The sequence below is a fragment of the Scyliorhinus canicula genome, chromosome 23 (assembly GCF_902713615.1).
Source record: "Scyliorhinus canicula chromosome 23, sScyCan1.1, whole genome shotgun sequence".
In the NCBI taxonomy this organism is placed as follows: Eukaryota; Metazoa; Chordata; class Chondrichthyes; order Carcharhiniformes; family Scyliorhinidae; genus Scyliorhinus; species Scyliorhinus canicula.
The window spans coordinates 23,818,647-23,842,170 of record NC_052168.1 but is presented as its reverse complement, the minus strand read 5'-3'; the positions used below and the strand labels follow the sequence as shown (position 1 = coordinate 23,842,170).

The following is a 23,524-nucleotide window of genomic DNA, read 5'->3' as shown; positions in this document are numbered from 1 at the left end:
CTTGGAGTCTTACCCACCCAAATAAAGGAGGGCATTAATTTATTAGCTTCGACAAAAAAAGGACTTGGGGAGAAAGATGGGGAGACATTGGAAAAGAAATAAAAATCTCAGGAGTATGTTCATTTTAATAGTCTGAACCCTGGCCACCAAAAACAGTGGGAGGGCAGGGGTTATTCCACCTCTAAGTCTGACTTGACACCATCAACCAGATTAGTGTCATTTAATTTATGAAGGGAGGCCCAGTTGTGGGTCATCCAGACCCCTAGATAAGGAGCGTCCCCAGGGGGTTGTCTGGGAAGCATTCACTCTTGTCCCAAATTGTACCCAGACGATGATTTCCACCACTTTGCCATTTACCTTGCGTGCTTTCTCGTGTTCCTCTTTTGCTTTTTTGGCACGTTCTATTCGCTCTTGGATCGCTTTCTCCTCACGTTTTCGTTCATATTTTCTTCTGTGTTCTATTATCTTTTGAGCCTAAAATAATGTTGAAATATTTAACAGATCATTTATGATAAATCACCCCCGACAACCTGTGGCTAAGGTTCACAAAGACAGGCAGATCCATTGTCGATCGACAACAGGCCACGTCTACAGGATTTCCATTTTAAATGGCTGGTCAAAGATTGTTGCAGGATCCTCACCCGATCTTCAGACGAAGTTAGGAATCACATTTACGCACAGGGTAGTCAGAGTTGGAAACTCTCTCCGCAAACAGCAATCGATGATAGAGTTTGGATATCCAAACATTTTAGAGGTTTAGGAAAAAGGGGAAATTTACCACTAGTGATTGAAATTGCTGGGGGACCAGACAGTTGCATAGAGAAACACCGGAGAAGGCCATTCGGCCCTTTCAGCCTCCTCTCCCGATGATGGTGTTTTATTTTCCTTTCTTGGACTGGCTTGAATGAATGTGAAATAATTAAATATTTGGGAACGAATCTGCACCAGCGATAGAAAGGAAATGTGCAACTGCACAGATCTGTCAGTGTCTTAAACAGCGACGGCATTCTTCGCTGCTGAAGATTGCGATGTCCACTCACCGGTTTCGCATTTCTAGCATCACATAAATAATACACAACTTAGATCGCACCTATTAACACCTCACAGCGCTTCACAGGAGTGTCAGCAAAGTTTGACACCGAGCCACTGAGGAGTAATCATGGGAAATAAGGAGGAAAGTTTGGTGGGCGTTGGGTGCATTAGAGTGCTATAGTGAGAGTTTGGTGACTGAGGGAGTGCTGAATTTGGGTGCATTAGTGCTATAGTGAGAGTTTGGTGACTATGGGTGTGCTGAATTTGGGTGTATTAGAGTGCTATAGTGAGTGTTTGGTGACTATGGGAGTGCTGATTTGGTGCATTTGAGTGCTCTAGTGAGTTTGGTGACTGAGGGAGTGCTGAATTTGGGTGTATTAGAGTGCTATAGTGAGAGTTTGGTGACTATGGGAGTGCTGATTTGGGTGCATTTGAGTGCTCTAGTGAGTTTGGTGACTGAGGGAGTGCTGAATTTGGGTGTATTAGAGTGCTATAGTGAGAGTTTGGTGACTATGGGAGTGCTGATTTGGGCGCATTTGAGTGCTATAGTGAGTTTGGTGACTGAGGGAGTGCTGAATTTGGGTGCATTAGTGCTATAGTGAGAGTTTGGTGATTGAGGGAGTGCTGAATTTGGGTGTATTAGAGTGTTATAGTGAGAGTTTGGTGACTGAGGGAGTGCTGAATGTGGGTGCATTAGAGTGCTCTAGTGAGAGTTTGGTAACTGAGGGTATTAGGGGTTCATTTTTATCTAAAGTCTAGTCTTTCTTTTATTTAATTAATTAACTTAAAAGTTGCTGTTTGGTTTAGACCTTTTGTATGTTATTACTATAATTTTAAAAGAAAAAATATTTATGTTTGTGTTTTGTCTTTATTATTTTTGTTGTGCTTCTTTGTGAATTGATGACGTTTATCTACACTTACAGGAGTGCAGTCAGCGTCCGCCACCGACACTGGCATGATGCTGAGTGTGACAACCAAGCAAAAGAACATAAAGTAACTGATAAATAAAACAAAAGAGGGGAGTGGAGCACAGCCCAAAAAGAACGAGAAAGGAAACAAAAACTTATCAACTTAAAGCGTGACAATTGGGGTCGATAATGCAATCCAACCCCTGCGGTGCCCACCGAGCACGGATGGCCGCGAATGTGCCCGTGGACACCGCATGCACCCGCTCCAGGGACACCCGACCGTGAACAAGGCCGGGGAAGATGGGCAGAGTCAGGCTGGACGACCCCCTCGGTCGCCTGGACCTATAAATGGCAAGTTTGGCCAGGCCCAGGAGCAGGTTCACGAGGAGGTTCTCCCACTCTCCCTCCCCGCTTCCACACCAGATGTCCGTAGATCAGGAGCATGGGGCTGAAGTGCAAAGAAAACCTCAACAACAACGCTGTCAAGAAACCAAAAAGGGAGTGCAGCCTGGGACAGACAACATAAACGCACTCTACGGTCTCCTCCAGGCCGCAAAAGTGGCAGGTCTATGGCAATGCCATGAAGTGGTTCAAACGATGGTTGCCCGGCACTGCCATGCGCAGCACTGTTTGGTTGAGAAGGTGGTGAATTTTTTTTATTTTTTATAAATTTAGATTACCCAATTCATTTCTTCCAATTAAGGGGCAATTTAGCGTGGCCAATCCACCTACCCTGCACATTGTTGGGTTGTGGGGGCGAAACCCACGCAGACACGGGGAGAATGTGCAAACTCCACACGGACAGTGACCCAGAGCCGGGATCGAACCTGGGACCTCGGCGCCATGAGGCAGTTGTGCTAACCACTAGGCCACCGTGCTGCCCTAGGTGGTGAATTTTTAATCAGCTTTAAACAAAGGTTCTTCTTGTAGCTGGAGCTTGTTAATTAGTTCATTGGATTAGGCCGCTAGAGTCACAGTGTAAAGGTGAGCCAGCTACAGTGCAAACCTTTTTGCACTGTAAGTAAGGTGCTCCTTTCATTTCCTACCCCTCATTTCAAAGAGCGTGAAGGGAGCCGGGAGTTTACAGAGAGTACAGCTGACTGGGAGCAGAGTCAGAGGGCAGAGTTCCAGCTGGTCCACAGGGCAGCTACATTCTGTAAGGTAAGAGGGGATGGAAGCTAGGGCAGTTGCATGCTCCTCCTGTAGGGGGTGGGGAATACCAGCGGTGTGCCCGCTGACTATATCTGCGGGAAGTGCACCCAACTCCAGCTCAGAGACCGTGTTAGGGAACTGGAGCTGGATGAACTTTGGCAGAGGGGGCAATTGAGAAGAGTTACAGGGTGGTAGCCACACACAAGGTACAGGACAAGAGTAGCTGGGTTAGTCAGGGGCAGGAAAACAAATAGGCAGACAGTGCAGGGATCCCTCGTGGCCATTCCCCTTCAAAACAAGTATTCCGTTTTGGATGCTATTGGAGGTTATGACCTACCGGGGGCAAGGCCCTGGCTTCAGATCTCTGGCACTGAGTCTGGCTCTGTGGCTCAGAAGGGAAGGGTGGGGTGCAAGGAGAGAATAGAAAAGCAATAGTGATAGGAGACTCAATGGTTCGGGGAATAGATAGGAGATTCTGTGGTCACGAGCGAGGCTCCCGGAAGGTATGTGGCCTCCCGGATGCCAGGGATGTCTCGGACAGAGTCTACAGGATTCTTAAGGGGAAGGGTGATCAACCAGAAGTCGTGGTGCACATAGGCTCCAAGGACTTAGAAAGGGATGAGGATCTAAAAAGTGATTTTTGGGAGTTAGGTTGGAAGCTAAAGAGCAGGACAAGCAGAGTACTGTTCTCAGGATTGCTACCGGTGCCACGTGCAAGTGAAGCAAGGAACAGAGAGTGAGTGCAGCTGAACACGTGGCTACAGGGCTGGTGCAGGAGGGAAGGCTTCAGATATGTGGATCATTGGGATATCTTCTGGGGAAGGTGGGACCTCTACACGAAGGACGGATTGCACTGAAACTGGAGGGGTACCAATATCCTGGGTGGGAGGTTTACTAGAGTCCTTAGGGGGGGGTTTAAACTAGTTTGGCAAAGGGATGGGAACCAGAGCTATGGATCAGAGGATAGGGTAGCTGTTGAACAGGCAGAAATAGTATGCAGCGAGTCTGTGAGGAAGGATAGACAGTTGACAGGGCAAAGTTGCACTCAGTGGAATGGGTTAAAGTGTGTCTGTTTCAATGCAAGGAGTGTCAGGAATAAGGGAGATGAACTTATGAGCATGGATCAGTACTTGGAACTACGATGCTGTGGCCATTACGGAGACATGGATTTCACAGGGACAGGAATGGCGGTTAGATGTTCCAGGGTTTAGATGTTTCAGAAGAATAGGGAGGGAGGTAAAAGAGGGGGGGGGGGGGGGGGGGCCTGGCACTGTTAATTAGGGAGTGCACTGCAGCTGCAGAAAAAGAGGTAGTTGAGGAGGGTTTGTCCACAGTCAGTATGGGTGGAAGTCAGAAACAAGGAGCAGTCACTTTATTGGGAGTTTTCTGTAGATCCCCCAATAGCAGCAGAGAGTTAGAGGAACAGATTGGGCAGCAGATCTTGGAAAAGTGCAGAAGTAACAAAGTTGTTGTTGTCATGGGTGACTTCAACTTCCCTAATATTGACTGGAACCTCCTTAGTGCAAATGGTTTGGATGGAGCAGATTTTGTCAGGTTTGTACAGGAAGGATTCCTGACTCAATATGTAGATAGGCCAACTAGGGGGGAGGCCATATTGGACTTGGTGCTCGGCAACGAACCAGGCCAGGTGTCAGATGTCTCTGTTGGGGGAGCATTTTGGTGACAGTGATCACAACTCCTTGACCTTTACCGTAGTCATGGAGAGGGATAGGAACAAACAGTATGGGAAGGTATTTAATTAGGGGAGGGGAAATTATACTGCTATTAGACGAGCTGAGGAAAGTGGAAACAATTGTTCTTGGGGAAATGCACAACAGTAATGTGGGGATTGTTTAAGGAGCGTTTGCTGCGAGTGCTGAATAGTTTTGTCCCACTGAGACGAGGAAGGAATGGTAAGGTGAAGGAGCCTTGGATGACAAGGAGAAGTGGAGCTTCTAGTCAAGAGGAAGTAGGAAGCTTACGCAAGATTGAGGAAGCAAGGATCTGACTCGGCTAGAAGGTAGCCAGGAAGGAACTCAAAAATGGACTGAGGAGAGCTAGAAGGGGGCATGAAAAAGCCCTGGCGGGAAGGATTAGGGGAAATCTCAAAGCGTTCTACACTTGTGAGAAATAAGAGGATGATCAGAGAGAGTAGGGCCAATCAGGGATAGTGGAGGGAACTTGTGCCTGGAGTCTGAGGAGATGGGGAGGCCATAAATGAATACTTTGCTTCAGTATTCACGAGAACGAGGGACTTTGCAGCCCATGAGAACAGTGTGAACCAGGTTAATAGACGCGAACAGGTTGATATTAAGAAGGAGGATGTGCTGGAAATTTTGAAAGCATCAGGATAGATAAGTCCCCTGGGCCTGACGGGATATACCCAAGGTTACAACGGGAAGGAGATTGCTGCGCCGTTGGCGATGATCTTTGCGTCCTCACTCTCCACTGGGGTAGTACCGGATGATTAGAGGGAGGCGAATGTTGTTCCCCTATTCAAGAAAGGGAATAGGGAAATCCCTGGGAATTACAGACCCATCAGTCTTACGTCTGGTGAGCAAAATATTGGAAAGGATTCGGAGATAGGATTTATGATTATTTCGAAAAACAGTTTGATTAAAGATAGTCAGCTTGGCTTTGTACGGGGCAGGTCATGCCTCACAAGCCTCATTGAATTCATTTGAGGATGTGACGTGACACATTGATGAAGGTTCGGCAGTGGATGTGGCGTATATGGATTTCAGTAAGGCATTTGATAAGGTTCCCCATGGTAGGCTCATTCAGAAAGTTAGGGGGCATGGGATACAGGGAAATTTGACTATCTGGATACAGAATTGGATGTCCGAAAGAAGACAGCGAGTGGTAGTGGATGGAAAGTATTCCACCTGGAGGTCGGTGACCAGTGGTGTCCCACAAGGATCTGTTCTGGGACCTCTGCTCTTTGTGGTTTTTATAAATGACTTGGATGAGGAAGTTGAAGGGTGGTTTGCCAATATAAGTTTGCCAATGACACAAAGTTGTAGATAGAGTTGAGGGTTGTTGCAGGTTACAACAGGACATTGACAGGATGCAGAGCTGGCAGATGGAGTTCTGGCAGATGAGAAGTGGCAGATGGAGTTCAACCTTGATAAATGTGAAGTGATTCATTTTGGAAGGTCGAATTTGAATGCCGAATACAGGTTAAAGGCAGAATTCTTGTAAGTGTGGAGGAACAGAGGGATCTTGGGGTCCACTTACATAGATCCCTCAAAGTTGCCACCCAGGTTGATAGGGTTGTTAAGAAGGCGTATGGTGTGTTGGCTTTCATTAACAGGGGATTGAGTTTAAGAGCCGGGAGGTTTTGTTGCAGCTTTATAGAACTCTAGTTAGACCACACTTGGAATATTGTGTCCAGTTCTGGTCGCCTCATTATAGGAAGGATGTGGATGCTTTGCAGAGGGTACAGAGGAGATTTACCAGGATGCTGCCTGGACTGGAGGGCATGTCTTATGAAGAAAGGTTGAGGGAGCTAGGGCTTTTCTCACTGGAGCGAAGAAGGCAGAGAGGTGAGTTGGTAGAGATGTACAAGGTGATGAGAGGCATGGATAGAGTGGATAGCCAGACTTTCCCCCAGGGTGGACATGGCTGTCATGAGGGGACATAATTTTAACGTGATTGGAGGAAGGTATAGGGGAGATGTCAGAGGTAGGTTATTTACAGAGAGTGGTGGGTGTGTGGAATGCACTGCCAGCAGAGGTGGTGGAGTCAAGCGTATTTAGGGACATTTAAGCGACTCTTAGGCACATGGACAGCAGTAAATTGAAGGGTATAGGTTAGGTTGATCTTAGATTAGGATAAATGGTTGGCACAACATTGTGGGCTGAAGGGCCTGTCCTGTGCCGTACTGTTCTAGGTTCTCTTCCCGTACAATATTTTTTTGTGGAAAAGTTCATCTGAAAACGAGTTGGGTCGGAAAAACCAATTCCACACCCATGAATCCTTGCAGCAACTTGGCCAAGAGCTCGACATCAATCCAATTGGCCGACAAGAGCGACTCTATTGCAAAGTAACACAATGGATGTAAAATGCTTAGGGACGGCCTGAAGATACGAGACATGCTTTAGAAATGCACAGATTATAGATTTTTTACCATCTATTCTCCAGTCCAAACAATATTTAGGCATCAAACAGTGACCAGTACTTACTCGAGGTTGCACCTCCTTCAGTGTGAAGCTGGTATCATCATCGTAATCCAGTTTACAGGCTGTAGCCAGGTCCACTGCTGCTTCCTCCCAGTGACCGAGCAACCTGTTTGATAGAATCATTATCACAGTAAGGCTTACAACTGCACACTTTAAACTCATAACTGTTACTAGAACAGACTTGGACACACGCTACTAACAAGGAATAGATACATAGAAAATAGAAGCAGGAGGAGGCCATTCGGCCCTTCGAGCCTGCTCTGCCATTCATTATGATGATGGCTGTTCATAGAGTTCAATACCCTGATCCCAGCTTCCCCCCATATCCCTTTAGCCCCAAAAGCTGTATCTAATTCCTTCTTGAAATTACACAGCATTTTGGCCTCAACTACTTTCTGTGGTAGCGAATTCCACAGATTCACCACTCTCTGGGTGAAGAAAATTCTCCTCACCTCAGTCCGAAAAGGAAAACCCTTATCCTCAAACTATGGCCCCCTAGTTCTGGACTCCCCCACCATCGGGAACATTCTTTCTGAATCTACCCGGTCTAATCCTGTTAGAATTTTGTAGGTTTCTATGAAATCCCCGCTCACTCTTCTAAACTCCAATGAATATAATCCTAACCAATTTAGTTGCTCCTCATGTGACAGTCCCACCATCCCAGGAATCAGCCTTTGTAAACCTTTGCTGCACTCCCTCCATAGCAAGAACATCCTTCCTCAGATAAGGACACCAAAACTGCACACAATACCCCAATACCTCACCAATGCCCTACACAATTACAGTAAAACATCTCTATTCCTACACACACATCCTCTCGCTATGAAGACCAACTTACCATTTGCCTTCTTTACTGCCTGTACCTGCGCGCTTACTTTCAGCGACTGATGCACGAGGACACCAAGGTCTCGCGGAGTATCCACCTCTCAATTTACACCCATTCAAACAATAATCTGCCTTCCTATTTTTGCTCCCGAAGCGGATAACCTCACTAAGCCAGAAACACGGTTTACCAGGGCACCCACAACCCTTATTTCAACATGCGAAACGGTTACCTAAAAGTACCCCGTATCACAAAATGCAAAGGAGTGACCATCACAAGTTCTTGGCTTCCTCTGCTGTGAGTAGAGAGAGGAGAAAATAACCTATAACTACACAGAATCCACGGCTCAGGGGTCCCCTTCTTAGGCACTTCCTCAAGATCGCGGGCAACTTTCTGTCACTCCAGGTCGATGGGTTCGGATATGAGTCGAAAGGGAGTTTAACCAGTCAGTAGCTAAACTGTACAGAACAAGAGGGTTCCAGGTTGAACTGCTGGTTCATGCCAAGCTCAGCCGATCTCAGCGAGCATTTAAATAAATGGCTTCAGAATCCTTGGGTCAGTGAAAGGGGGGAAAAAGATCAGCTTCAAATAACTGCCCAGCGTCTCCTGCTGGCTGTGGATAGCAAGTGGAGACAGGATTGTGCAGTGTTGTCAAAGTTATTGTCTTGGCCAAGTCTCACCTACAGCTCTGGCCCAGTGTTATGGGCCCGGGTTTAGAGAACCCCAAAGTGTATCATGGAGTTCAGCTGACCCACAACTTTTAATAGATTGTGGTATGGGGAGCACACGGCCCAGTCTACAGGTGTGGTACAGCAGAAATCGAAAAGTATTTTTGAAGCAAAACAAGGTTTATTCTCTGAACTCAACTTAACCATTTCAAAACACAGTAAACCTCTTAGCAATCATTAATTCAAATACAACCCCCAAAGAATACAACACTAAGTAATACTTAAACTTTCCTTTCAACATCCATAAAAAACCTTTTAACAGAAGCACATCAGGTTTAAATTCACTACGGAGAACACAGTTATAACTCTGAATTCACCAAATGATCAAGAGATAGTCTTTACATGGCAGAGAGAACAACATTACACCTTCTCTGGCTGACTGCAGCTCCAACACTGACGTGAAACCAAAAAAAACCCCGATACACCCAAGCTTTTCTCAAAGTGAAACTAAAAAGCTGACAGACAGCCCAGCTCAACCCATACTCTGACATCACTGCAGTAATAAACACCTATTTCTTAAAGGTACACCCGCTACAGTTATTCTATAATAAACACCCATTTCTTATTAGGTACTCTCACATGACACCTCCCCCCCCCAAGAAAAAATTAACCATCAACTTCAAGATGGTTTCATTTTTCACCTTTTCACTATCCTTTAAGAAATGCGCACAGTAAATACTCTTTCGTTTCAAAAGAAACAACAAACGCAAACAGGTATAATATAGTCAATTTTTTTCTTTTTCCTCCAACTGGAATCTCTCTCGATTGACAGTCTCTTTGGACAAGAAGGTCTCTGCACAATCCATCCATTTCTCTACGCCTCAGCATTTTTCTTTAAAGCCAGATACTTTAGTTCAATCTTATCAGGGTCCCTTGTAATTCTCCAATACAGGAGCATTGGTTATCACAGCTTTCAGGCAGTCAAATGCTCGTTGAAACTCCGCTGTCCACTGACATTTGACATTTCTTCAGCAAGCCCATCAGTGGAGCAATCACGCTACAAAACTTTTGCACAAATGTTCGATCACACTTAGAGTTAGTTAGTTAGGCCACACTTGGAGTATAGTGTTCAATTTTGGTCGCCAGAAGGATATGGAGGCTTTAGAGAGGGTGCAGAAGAAATTTACCAGGATGTTGCCTGGTATGGAGGGCATTAGCTATGAGGAGCGGTTGAATAAACTCGGTCCTCACTGGAACGACGGAGGTTGATGGGCGACCTGATAGAGGTCTACAAAATTATATGGGGCATAGACAGAGTGGATAGTCAGAGGCTTTTCCCCAGGGTAGAGGGGTCAATTACTAGGGGGCATAGGTTTAAGGTGCGAGGGGCAAGGTTTCGAGGAGATGTACGAGGCAAGTTTTTTTTTTAAAAACACAGAGGGTAGTGGGTGCCTGGAACTCGCTGCCGGAGGTGGTGGTGGAAGCAGGGACGATAGTGACATTTAAGAGGCATCTTGACAAATACATGAATAGGATGGGAATAGAGGGATACGGACCCAGGAAGTGTAGAAGATTGTAGTTTAGTCGGGCAGCATGGTCGGCACGGGCTTGGAGGGCCGAAGAACCTGTTCCTGTGCTGTACTTTTCTTTGTTCTTTTCGTTCTTGGTAAATCCAATCATGCCAAGAAATCGCATTATTTGCCCTTGTGATAAGGGTATTGGAAACTCCTCAATAACTGTTGGTTTCACATCCTGTGTGACCATTCGATCCTGTCCGATTGTATGGCCAAGGAAAGTGACTTGGGCTTTACCAAATTCACTTTTGGCATGGTTTACCACCAAACCCGGCTCCTGAAGTCGATTGAATAACTCCATCAGATGTTTTAAATGTTCTTTCCATGCCTGGCTGAAAATTACCAGATCAATGTATACCGCACAATTGGGTAATCCTGAAACGACTTTTGTTAGCTCACCATTGAAATGTGGCTGGGGCGTTTTTCATGCCAAATGGCATAACTTTGAATTGGTATATACCACCTGGAGTCACAAAAGCTGAAATCTCCTTCGCCCTTTCGGATAAAAGCCGATTGTCACACTTTCTCAATGCAATCCTCCAAACGTGGGATAGGATAAGAGTCCATTCTTTTAACTGCATTAACCTTTCTATAGTCCATACACAACCGTTGGGTACCATCTGGTTTTGGTACCATCACTATGGGTGAGCTCCATTGGCTGCAACCCACTTCAATTATGCCATTTTTAAGCATACTCTCAATCTCTGTTAACCTGTGCCAATTTTAAAAGGGTTAAGTCTATATGGATGTTGTTTAATTGGAACAGCATTTCCCACATCTACATCATAAACAGGGGTTGTTTAGCACAACGCTAAATTGCTGGCTTTGAAAGCAGACCAAGCAGGCCAGCAGCACGGTTCGATTCCCGTAACAGCCTCCCCGAACAGGCGCCGGAATGTGGCGACTAGGGGCTTTTCACAGTAACTTCATTTGAAGCCTACTCGTGACAATAAGCGATTTTCATTTCATTTCATTTTCATGTATAGCCATTTTAGTACTTCCCAATTTATCTCCACAAACTTGCCCATGTGATATCAATAACTCTTTCAGGTCAGTTTATTTTTGCTCTGGAAGGTAACTCAACAATTTATCCCAATTTTTAAGAACATCCTCTTTTTCCAATTTAATTTGAGGTATGTCAAATTCAGAGTCATCTGGATTTGGTTTGTCACTTGAGTTAGAATCATTCAAACCTCCTCCTTTTTCTCTCCTTCCCTTTCAAAGTACCTTTTAAGCATATTCACATGATACACTCGGTGAGTCTTTCTTCTATCTGGCGTTTTTACCACATAATTCACCTCACTTTTTTTTTATAAATGTTTTTATTCAGTTTTCATATTTTATATTGAACAAATTACAAATTGTTAGGAGAGAAAAAGAACAAAAAAAAAAAAAAAAAAAAAAACAACAAACAAACACGCAAAAATTAACATACATATTTACAGGTAAGCATCTTCGTAGTAGTAACTGCGCCCGCCCCCCCCCCCCCCCAACATGTTTATTTAGTTTGGTTTTGGGCCTTAGCTAGCCATCGAACCCCCGTACCGAACCTGTAGCCCCTCCCGCTACCTTCCCCCGACTATTCTTCCTCTTGTACATTGGCCACAAATAGGTCCCGGAACAGTTGCATGAATGGCTCCCACGTTCTGTGGAAGCCGTCGTCCGACCCTCGGATGGCAAATTTGATTTTCTCCATTTGGAGAGATTCCGAGAGGTCGGACAGCCAGTCCGCAGCTCTGGGCGGTGCTGCTGACCGCCAGCCAAACAGGATTCTACGGCGGGCGATCAGGGAGGCAAAGGCAAGGGCGTCCGCCCTCCTCCCCAGGAATAGATCTGGCTGTTCTGAAACCCCGAAGACCGCCACTATCGGGCATGGCTCCACCCTCACTCCCACCACTTTGGACATAACCTCGAAGAAGGCTGTCCAGTACTCCACGAGTCTGGGGCAAGACCAGAACATGTGGGCGTGGTTGGCCGGGCCTCTTTGGCACCGTTCACATCTGTCTTCCACCTCCGGGAAGAACCTACTCATACGGGTATAATTCACCTCACTTAATTTCCTTTCAATCTACCTACCACTGGTAACAATACTAAAACTTTATCTCCACTGGCAAAACTACGAACGTTGGATTTCCTGTCCGCTACACGTTTCATCACATGTTGTGCTACTTTTCAATGTTGTCCAGCCAATTCACCTGCTCTATTTAATTGTTCCCTAAAATTTGACACGTAATCAATAATGTAATTTCCGGCTTCTCACTCACCAATTTTTTCTTCATCAATTGAAGTGGTCCTCTCACCTCATGACCAAAAATTAGTTCTAAAGGACTGAATTTGATAGACTCATTAGGTGCATCCCTAATTGCAAACAGTACGAATGGAATTCCTTTATCCCAACCCTCTGTATAATCTTGACAACAAGCCCTCAACATTGTCTATAATGTCTGATGCCACCTTTCTAACGCTCCCTGCGATTCTGGATGGCATGCAGTTGATTTAAAAATTATTTTATTCCTAAGCTATCCATAACTTATTTGAATAACCGAGGTAAAATTCGATCCTTGATCCGATTGTATTTCTGTGGGTAGTCCATATCTAGTAAAGAATTTAAGTAACTCCTCCACAATCTTTTTAGCTGTACTATTACGTACTGGAATGGCCTCTGGAAACCAATAGACACATCCATTATAGTCAAAAGTTATTGATTCTCACTTTTCATTTTAAGAAGCGGTCCTACACAATCAATTAGGACCCTTGTAAAAGGTTCCTCAAATGCTGGAATGGGTATTAAGGGCGCTGGTTTTATCACTGCGTGAGGTTTCCCTATCACTTGACATGTGTGACATGATTGACAAAATTTAACTACATCTTTATGTAGTCCAGGCCAATAAAAATGTTTTTGCATTTTAGCTCGAGTGTTCCTTATTCCCAAACGAACTCCCACTGGTACCTCATGTGCAACTCGCAACACCTCCTTTCTTTTCCCTTACCGGCAATACTACTTGAATGAACGTCTGCCCACTTTTCATCCACCTGCATATGTAAAGGTCTCCATTTTCTCATCAAGACATAATTTTTACGATAATAACACTCTGGTATACATTCAGATTCCTTTTCCGTATATGCTTTCTGATATGTCCGTTTTATTTCCATTTTTCAGTTGTAACTCCGCCAATTTTCCTGAACTAAGAATATCCACTTCATCCCCCACCTGTTCTTGTTCTTTTTCAACCATCTGATTAAAAATCATTTCTGATAATTGCACTTCAACTTCATCTTCACTCTTTGATTTCTCTCTTGTCTTAACCTGTGACTTTGCGACCTTGTTACTACACAATCCGGAAAAATCCCAGGATATTCGTCCTTCAGCACTTCAGTTGTCTGATTTTCCACTGGCTCATCAACCACAGTAGGCATCACTCCCACCTGCGATCCAGCTATATATCATTACCCAAGATAAACTGTATTCCTGGACAAGATAGTTTCTCTATTACTCCTACCACTTCACCACTCTCCAATGGACTTTCCAACCTTACCTTATATAATGGAACACCACTGTTCTCACCCTGAATTGCACATATTACCACCTTTTCTGGCAACATTCTTCCCAAACTACATAACTCCTCATAAGAACATAAGAACTAGGAGCAGGAGTAGGCCATCTGGCCCCTCGAGCCTGCTCCGCCATTCAATGAGATCATGGCTCATCTTTTGTGGACTCAGCTCCACTTTCCGGCCCGAACACCATAACCCTTAATCCCTTTATTCTTCAAAAAACTATCTTTATCTTAAAAACATCTAATGAAGCTGCTTCACTGGACAAGGAACTCCATAGATTCACAACCCTTTGGGTGAAGAAGTTCCTCCTCAGCTCAGTCCTAAATGTACTTCCCCTTATTTTGAGGCTATGTCCCCTAGTTCTGCTTTCACCCGCCAGTGGAAACAACCTGCCCGCATCTATCCTATCTATTCCCTTCATAATTTTAAATGTTTCTATAAGATCCCCCCCGCATCCTTCTAAATTCCAATGAGTACAGTCCCAGTCTACTCAACCTCTCCTCGTAATCCAACCCCTTCAGCTCTGGGATTAACCTAGTGAATCTCCTCTGCACACCCTCCAGCGCCAGTATGTCCTTTCTTAAGTAAGGGGACCAAAACTGAACACAATACTCCGGGTGTGGCCTCACTAACACCGTATACAATTGCAGCATAACGTCCCTAGTCTTAAAACTCCATCCTTCTAGCAATGAAGGACAAAACTCCATTTGAAATGAAATGAAAATCGCTTGTCACGAGTAGGCTTCAAATGAAGTTACTGTGAAAAGCCCCTAGTCGCCACATTCCAGCGCCCGTTCGGGGAGGCTGTTACGGGAATCGAACCGTGCTGCTGGCCTGCTTTCAAAGCCAGCGGTTTAGCCCTGTGCTAAACAGCCCCATTTGCCTTCTTAATCACCTGTAAACCAACTTTTGGCGACTCGTGTCGCACACCCAGTCTCTCTGCACAACAGCATGTTTTAATATTTTAGCATTTAAATAATAATCCCTTTTGCTGTTATTCCTACCAAAATGGATAACCTCACATTTGTCAACATTGTATTCCATCTGCCAGACCCTAGCCCATTCACTTAACCCATCCAAATCCCTCTGCAGACTTCCGGTATACTCTGCACTTTTTGATTTACCACTCATCTTCGTGTCGTCTGGAAACTTGGAAACTTGGACACATTGCCCTTGGTCCCCAACTCCAAATCATCTATGTAAATTGTGAACAATTGTGGGCCCAACACGGATCCCTGAGGGACACCACTGGCTACTGATTGCCAACCAGAGAAACATCCATTAATCCCCACTCTTTGCTTTCTATTAATTAACCAATCCTCTATCCATGCTACTACTTTACCCTTAATGCCATGCATCTTTATCTTATGCAGCAACCTTTTGTGTGGCACCTTGTCAAAGGCTTTCTGGAAATCCAGATGTACCACATCCATTGGCTTCCAGTTATCTACCGCACTGGTAATGTCCTCAAAAAATTCCACTAAATTAGTTAGGCACAATGTGCCCTTTATGAACCCATGCTGCGTCTGCCCAATGGGACAATTTCCATTCAGATGCCTCGCTATTTCTTCCTTGATGATAGATTCCAGCACCTTCCCAACTACTGAAGGTAAGCTAACTGGCCTATAATTACCCGCTTTCTGCCTACCTCCTTTTTAAACAGTGGTGTCACATTTGATAATTTCCAATCCGCCGGGACCACCCCAGAGTCGAGTGAATTTCGGTAAATTATCACTGGTGCATTTGCAATTTCCCTAGCCATCTCTTTTAGCACTCTGGGATGCATTTCATCAGGGCCAGGAGACTTGTCTACCTTTAGCCCCATTAGCTTGGCCATCACTACCTCCTTAGTGATAACAATCCTCTCAAGGTCCTCACCTGTCATAGCCTCATTTCTATCAGTCACTGGTATGTTATATGTGTCTTCCACTGTGAAGACCGACCCAAAAAACCTGTTCAGTTCCTCAGCCATTTCCTCATCTCCCATTATTAAATCTCCCTTCTCATCCTCTAAGGACCAATATTTACCTTAACCACTCTTTTTTGCTTTATATATTTGTAGAAACTTTTACTATCTATTTGTATATAGAACATAGAACAGTACAGCACAGAACAGAACAGGCCCTTCGGCCCTCAATGTTGTGCCGAGCAATGATCACCCTACTCAAACCCACGTATCCACCCTATACCCGTAACCCAACAACTCCCTCCTTAACCTTACTATTAGGACACTACGGGCAATTTAGCATGGCCAATCCACCTAATCCGCACATCTTTGGACTGTGGGAGGAAACCGGAGCACCCGGAGGAAACCCACGCACACACGGGGAGGACGTGCAGACTCCGCACAGAGAGTGACCCAGCCGGGAATCGAACCTGGGACCCTGGAGCTGTGAAGCAATTATGCTAACCACCATGCTACCGTGCTGCCCCTGAGCAAGTTTACTCTCATAATCCATCTTACTCTTCTTTATAGCTTTTTAGTAGCTTTCTGTTGCCCCCTATTTCCCAGTCCTCAAGTCTTTGCCACTTTGTATGCTTTTTCCTTCAATTTGATACTCTGCCTTATTTCCTTTGATGCCCACGGTCGATTTAAAGTTAAACCAATCGACATGTAGATTAAAATCCCCCATGATAACTGCTGTACCATTTCTACATGCAGCCGTTATTTCTTTGTTTATTGCCTGCCCCACCATAATGGGGCAGGCAATAAACAAACATCTCTTACCATTAAAGATTGGCTAGCTCCCGTATCTCTTAAAATTGTGACTTCTTTACCTACTCCTCCTGTGAGTAAACTTTACCCACACAAGTAAATTCTTTAAAGACATCTGGCACCTTCTTATCAATCACCTCTTGATTAGGGTGTACAATCTTTTGCAGCTCCTTCATTTCACTTGGGCTTTCCTTTACCACTTTAACAAACCCCACTGTCTTCCTGTTTTACCACATCAGCCTTCCCAGTGCTTTTTTTCAACTACCAAGACTTGTGAAATTACATGGCCTAGTTTCTTACAGTGAAAACATTTAAAAAACTTTTTCATTTATTTTCCACCCTCCTGGATTTCTTTTTTAATCTGAGGTACGCTCTCCTTATTATCTCCCATCAGATACCTTTTACGATGGTGATGATTGTACTGAAGTCATGAACAGGAAGCTGCTCAATCTGAGGCGATTCCAGTCAAAGATGAAGGCCCTCAAGGACATACTGCCCCGAGTTGTCCTGTCTGCTGGCCACTGTGCACGAGCTGCCGGTTCGCAGCCAAACATGCAATGTATCATGGACTCGTTCTCCAATGTGTCCAACAACTTTGACCTGAAGACACCCTGAAGCTTCCCTTCGGAGCCACCAGAACCCTATAACTACCCTAGATACTGGACATGGCCACTGGAACCCTACCAACCACCCTGGATAATGGACATGGCCACCAGAACCCGATAACTACCCTAGATACTGGACATGGCCACTGGAACCCTACCAACCACCCTGGATAATGGACATGGCCACCAGAACCCGATAACTACCCTAGATACTGGACATGGCCACTGGAACCCTGCCAACCACCCTGGATAATGGACATGGCCATCTTCACCCCAAAGATTAAACAAAGAGGAGCTAACAGATTGTTGGTCTGGATTGAGATCTTTCTTTCTTTCTATGTGGCTACATGACAAATCCTGCACCTCCTACAATCCAGACTCCTGTGGAGCAGGCAACAGAAATGGGGAAAAATGTTAAAATGAATAGTGTCTGAAAAATGGCAATTGGTGATATTTAATAAGGAAGCTCCATTTGCGCGTGGATCTTCTATAATATTTCACTGGCTGTAAAACACTTTGAAAATACCCTGACATGTGAACGGTATTATATAAATTCACGTCTTCCTGTCGCTGTTGAATCAGAGGGGACACTATGCGGGATTAAGAAGCACGATGGGGCTGGTTTAGTACAGGGCTAAATAGCTGGCTTTGAAAGCAGACCAAGGCAGGCCAGCAGCACGGTTCAATTCCCGTACCAGCCTCCCTGAACAGGTGCCGGAATGTGGCGACTAGGGGCTTTTCACAGTAACTTCATTTGAAGCCTACTCGTGACAATAAGTGATTTTCATTTCACAATTGACCAGTGACAGCTGCCGGCTTGCCCTCTGAGCGTTACTGTACCAACAAGTCTCTCATTTGCTCTCTGGCCCCACAATGCTGTTCACGTCCCTTTTTATCTGCCATCAACGAGCTTCTGACCCTTTCGTTGCAATATCAGCACCTTCTTTCCTCCCTCACCTGTGAGCTTTCCCCCTCCACTTGTAAGGCTGTGCCGAGTCCGGGTTGATGCTGATGGCTTTGTCACAATCCCGAATGGCTGCATTGGGTTTCTGCATTTTCACATAGACGCTGTGGAGAGAGGAACGTGTGAGAAAGGTGCACTGCTCATTATGTGGTTAGAAAGAATAAAACACGGGGCAACCGTGCGCTGTCACAGGATAAAGGCACCCTCGTGCTCAGAATGTTCTGTTCGGAATAAAGTCTTAGTACCTCCCCAGTGATCTGATGGAGAAAAGACACATTTATACTGACCTATGGGCGACACAGTGGCACAGCGGTTAGCACTGCTGCCTCACAACGCCAAGGACCCGGGTTCGATCCCGGTCCACTGTCCGTGTGGAGTTTGCACATTCTCCCCCGTGTCTGCGTGGGCCTCATCCCCACAACTCAAAAAGATTGGCCATGCTAAATTGCCCCTTAAATTGGAAAATAAAAAGATTTGGGTAGCAGAGGGATTGAATTTAAGAGCCGTGAGGTGATGATGCAGCTGTACAAAACCTTGGTACGGCCACATTTGGAGTACTGTGTGCAGTTCTGGTCACCTCATTTTAGGAAGGATGTGGAAGCTTTGGAAAAGGTGCAAAGGATGTTGCCTGGAATGGAGAGTAGGTCTTACGAGGAAAGGTTGAGGGTGCTAGGCCTTTTTTCATTAGAACGGAAAAGGATGAGGGGCGACTTGATAGAGGTTTATAAGATGATCAGGGGAATAGATAGAGTAGATAGTCAGAGACTTTTTCCCCAGGTGGAACAAACCATTACAAGGGGACATAAATTTAAGGTGAATGGTGGAAGATATAGGGGGAGATGTCAGAGGTAGGTTCTTTACCCAGAGAGTAGTGGCGGCATGGAATGCACTGCCTGTGGAAGTAGTTGAGTCGGAAACATTAGGGACCTTCAAGCGGCTATTGGATAGGTACATGGATTAGGGTAGAATAATGGAGTGTAGATTAATTTGTTCTTAAGGGCAGCACGGTAGCATTGTGGATAGCACAATTACTTCACAGCTCCAGTGTCCCAGGTTCGATTCCAGCTTGGGTCACTGTCTGTGTGCAGTCTGCAGATCCTCCCCGTGTCTGCGTGGGTTTCCTCCGGGTGCTCCGGTTTCCTCCCACAGTCCAAAGATGTGCAGGTTGGGTGGATTGGCCATGATAAATCGCCCTTAGTGTCCAAAATTCTATGATAATCTATGATTAACCTGCGACAAAAGTTCAGCACAACATCGTGGGCCGAAGGGCCTGTACTGTGCTGTATTTCTGTCTATCTATCTACTCTAAATTTATTTTTATTTTTTTAGAAGAAAAAAAGATTTATACTGACCAGCCAATGTCAAATCCATGCTGAGTTGGGTAATCTCAGCCAAGACAGCACTCAGGATGTTTGTAAATTGGCCTAGTCCCTTAAACTACAGGGAGGGGGGGAAATAAATCCGAGGCCCTGATTGCTATCTAGTGACCTCTACTGGGACAAACAGGATGGTGTTCAAGCTCCTGCTGACTACTTGCACTCCAATTTTACACAGCATTGAGAAGAACACAGAAGAAAAACTTGGCAATGTTAGAAAATATTCAGAGACTTAAGAGCTATGGAGCACTCCACACAAGGGTGTGATGAATGTAAGAAATTGGTATATATATTGTACTATATGTTTTTGCTGAAGTAATGGTTTCAAACGCCTGAGTTAGGGTGTATATGTATATGCTGCCGTATTCTTTTTTTAAAATCTTGGTTTAAAAGACAGATAGACTTTGTGGCTGCAAAAGGTGTAATTAAGATGTTGTAAAGGGAGATGTCATTCTTTCCATCCATATTTATGGTTACAAGGAGAGCCTAATGGGTTTTTGTTATGATTTCTGGGGTGTAATTAGAGACAGCGTATTTAAACTTAATTAGGTCATGGGATTGGAGTGGAATAAAGATGATGTAAGTAATGGGAGGAGCCAGGTCTGTAGCAGTCAGTTTTAATTTAGTTAGTTTCTGGAAGCCGAGAGCTGAATAGCAGCATTTGCAGAAGGCTGTCAGACTCAGCATTAAACGGTCAAGGAGGTGCAGGCTGCTTACTGAAAAGATCTTATTCTCTCCTCAAGCAATCTTTCAAGGAACTATTTATCCAGAGGCCAACAAGTAATCCTGTGTTTGCTAACTTTATTTCAAAGCAGTTTTTGATCTCTAAGATGCGTTTTGCTTGATTGGAGATTGAGAAGGTATCAGTTAGAAGTTGATAAAGTATTTTCTTTTATTCTTAAGCAGGTAAAGATATACAGAGGGACAGGTACTGTTGAGTAAGCAGGGGGGGCTGCAGAAGGACTTGGGACAGGCAAGGAGGGTGAGCAAAGTGGCAGATGGAATACAATGTGGAAAGGTCTGAGGCTTTGGTTGGAAGAATGAAGGCATAGATTAGAAAAGTTTTAATAAATCAGAAGGACAAGGGGACTTAGGAGACCTAGTTCAAGATTCTCTTACGGTCAACATACTGGTTCAGGAGGCAGTTAGGAAGACAAATGCAGTGGGCAGCACGGTGGCACAGTGGTTAGCACTGCTACGTCACAGCGTCGAGGTCCCAGATTCGATCTCAACTCCGGGTCACTGTCCGTCTGGAGTTTGCACATTCTCCCTGTTTGTGTGGGTTTCACCCCCACAACCCAAAAGATGTGCAGCCAGGTGGATTAGCCATGCTAAATTGCCCCTTGAATTGGGTAGCCTAAATTTATTTTTAAAAAGGAAGGTCATGTTAGCATTCAAGTCGAGAGGGCTAGAATACCAGAGCAGGGATGTGCTTCTGAGGCTGAGTGAGGCTCTGGTCAGACTCCATTTGGAGTATTGTGAGCAGTTCTGGGCCCCATATCTAAGGAAGGATGTACTGGCATTGGAAAGGATCCAGACGAGGTTCACAAGAATGATCCCTGGAATGAAGAGCTTGTCGTATAAGGAGTGGTTTCCACTGGTAGGAAACTCTAGAACCCAAACTGGAACTCTAGAACTCCGTTTTAAAGGATCGTCCATTCAGTCGGAGATGAGGAGAAATTTCTTCAGCCAATTCACCTAACCTGCACATTTTTGGATACAAAGGGGAAACTGGAGCAGCCGGAGGAAACCCACGCAGACACAGGAGAACGTGCCAACTCCACACAGACAGTCACCCAAGGCCGGAATCGAACCCGGGTCCCTGGTGAATCAAAATTTACCAAGGTAGATGGGAATATGGAATGCAAAATCTTACTGAATGTAGGGGTTGCAGGCTTGAGGGGCCGAATGGCCTACATTTGGTCCTATTTCGAACGTTATGGGGCTGTTTAGCACAGGGCTAAATCGCTGGCTTTGAAAGCAGATCAAGCAGGCCAGCAGCACGGCTCAATTCCCGTAACAGCATCCCCGAACAGGCGCCGGAATGTGGCGACTAGGGGCTTTTCACAATAACTTCATTTGAAGCCTACTCGTGACAATAAGCAATTTTCATTTCATTTCATGGACTGCGAAAAAGTGGCAAAAAACATAACAAAAGCTCAGTCTGCTTAAAATTGATGCCTTTTCCCTTTCAAATACACTGCAGCTTTACTGTGTGCGAGGAACATTGGCATCAACTGAGCGCATTGAAACTTTTTATTTCAGAATCATTTACTCAAACTTGTTTCCCCCCCCCCTCCCTTTACCGCAAGCCCTCAGACAACCTCACAATGTTCCACCTCTCCAGCTTTCACCCGAAACACATTAAAGAAGCCATCCCCTATGGACAAACCCTCCATATACACAGGATCTGCTCAGACGAGGAGGAGCGTAACAGACACCTACAGATGCTGAAAGATGCTCTCGTACGAACGGGATATGGATCTCGACTCAGCGATCGACAGTTCCAATGCGCCACAGCAAAAAACCGCACCGACCTCCTCAGAAGGCAAACACGGGACACCACTGACAGAGTACCCTTCATCGTCCAGTACTTTCCTGGGGCGGAGAAACTACGACATCTTCTGCGCAGCCTTCAACACATCATCAATCAAGATGAACATCTTGCCAAGGTCATCCCCACACCCCCACTACTGGCCTTCAAACAACCGCGCAACCTCAAACAAACCATGGTTTGCAGCAAATTACCCAGCCTTCAGAACAGCGACCACGACACCACACAACCCTGCCAGGGCAATCTCTGCAAGACATGCCAGATCATCGACTTGGAAACCACCATTACACGTGGTAACGCCACCCACCAGGTACGCGGCACATACTCGTGCGACTCGACCAATGTGGTCTACCTCTTACGCTGCAGGAAAGGATGTCCCGAAGCGTGGTACATTGGCGAGACCATGCAGACACTGCGACAATGAATGAACTGGCATCGTGCGACAATCACCAGGCAGGAATGTTCCCTTCTAGTCGGGGAACACTTCAGCAGTCAAGGGCATTCAGCCTCTGATCTCTGGGTAAGCGTTCTCCAAGGCGGCCTTCAGGACACGCGACAACGCACAATTGCCGAGCAAAAACTTATAGCTAAATTCCGCACGCATGAGTGCGGCCTCAACAGGGATCTTGGATTCATGTCGCATTACATCCACCCCCCACCATCTGGCCTGGACTTGCAAAATCCTACCAACTGTCCTGGCTTGAGACAATTCACACCTCTTTAACCTGTGATTATCCCTCTCCCTGGATCTGTAATGATTTGATTACCCGCAAATGCTCGCATTCCAAGCATTGTCCAGCGTCTCTGACTTTGTCAATATAAATGTTTCTGGAACATACCTCTCCATTCACCTGAGGAAGGAGCTGCGCTCCGAAAGCTCGTGTTTGAAACAAACCTGTTGGACTTTAACCTGGTGTTGTAAGACTCCTTACTGTGCTCACCCCAGTCCAATGCCGGCATCTCCACATCAAAGATGTGCAGGGTAGGTGGATTGGCCATACTAAATTTGCCCCTTAATTGGAAAAAAATGAATTGGGTACTCTAAATTTAAAAAGAAAAGCAGGAACTCAAGGCCATCCCTAACAAATACAGAAAATTCAAGATGTTCTATTCTTCCTCTTTGGTCCTGAACTCCGCTCTCTCACAGAATGGATGCCCTCTTAGAGTTTCAGGCATTTCATTCGCACTTTTGAGATTTCAGCAACCCAATCCGCCAGGGACTGCGATTCTTCACCTCAAACATACACTTCTGAACAAAACCCGTAAGAGGTAATATTCCGGATCTTTCCTGCCTCTAGCGAGATGGCGGCTTGTTCCATTCAGCTCCACATTTGATATCTGGGGCCTCACCCCGGCCCGCAGCAGCTATCGGAGGGAATGCTAAAAAGCTGCAGCCGCCCACAGTAAACCCAT

The 23,524-nt window shown here is 45.4% G+C and overlaps 1 protein-coding gene across 1 annotated transcript in view; it reads right to left on the bottom strand.

The window, feature by feature from the left end:
- st13 (ST13 Hsp70 interacting protein) overlaps positions 1-23,524 on the bottom strand; it is a 60,674-nt gene that overhangs the window by 10,300 nt on the left and 26,850 nt on the right. Inside the window, 3 exon segments of the mRNA XM_038783531.1 lie at positions 358-474; positions 7,277-7,379; positions 18,175-18,285. Of these exon segments, the coding sequence (XP_038639459.1) occupies positions 358-474; positions 7,277-7,379; positions 18,175-18,285 (331 nt within the window).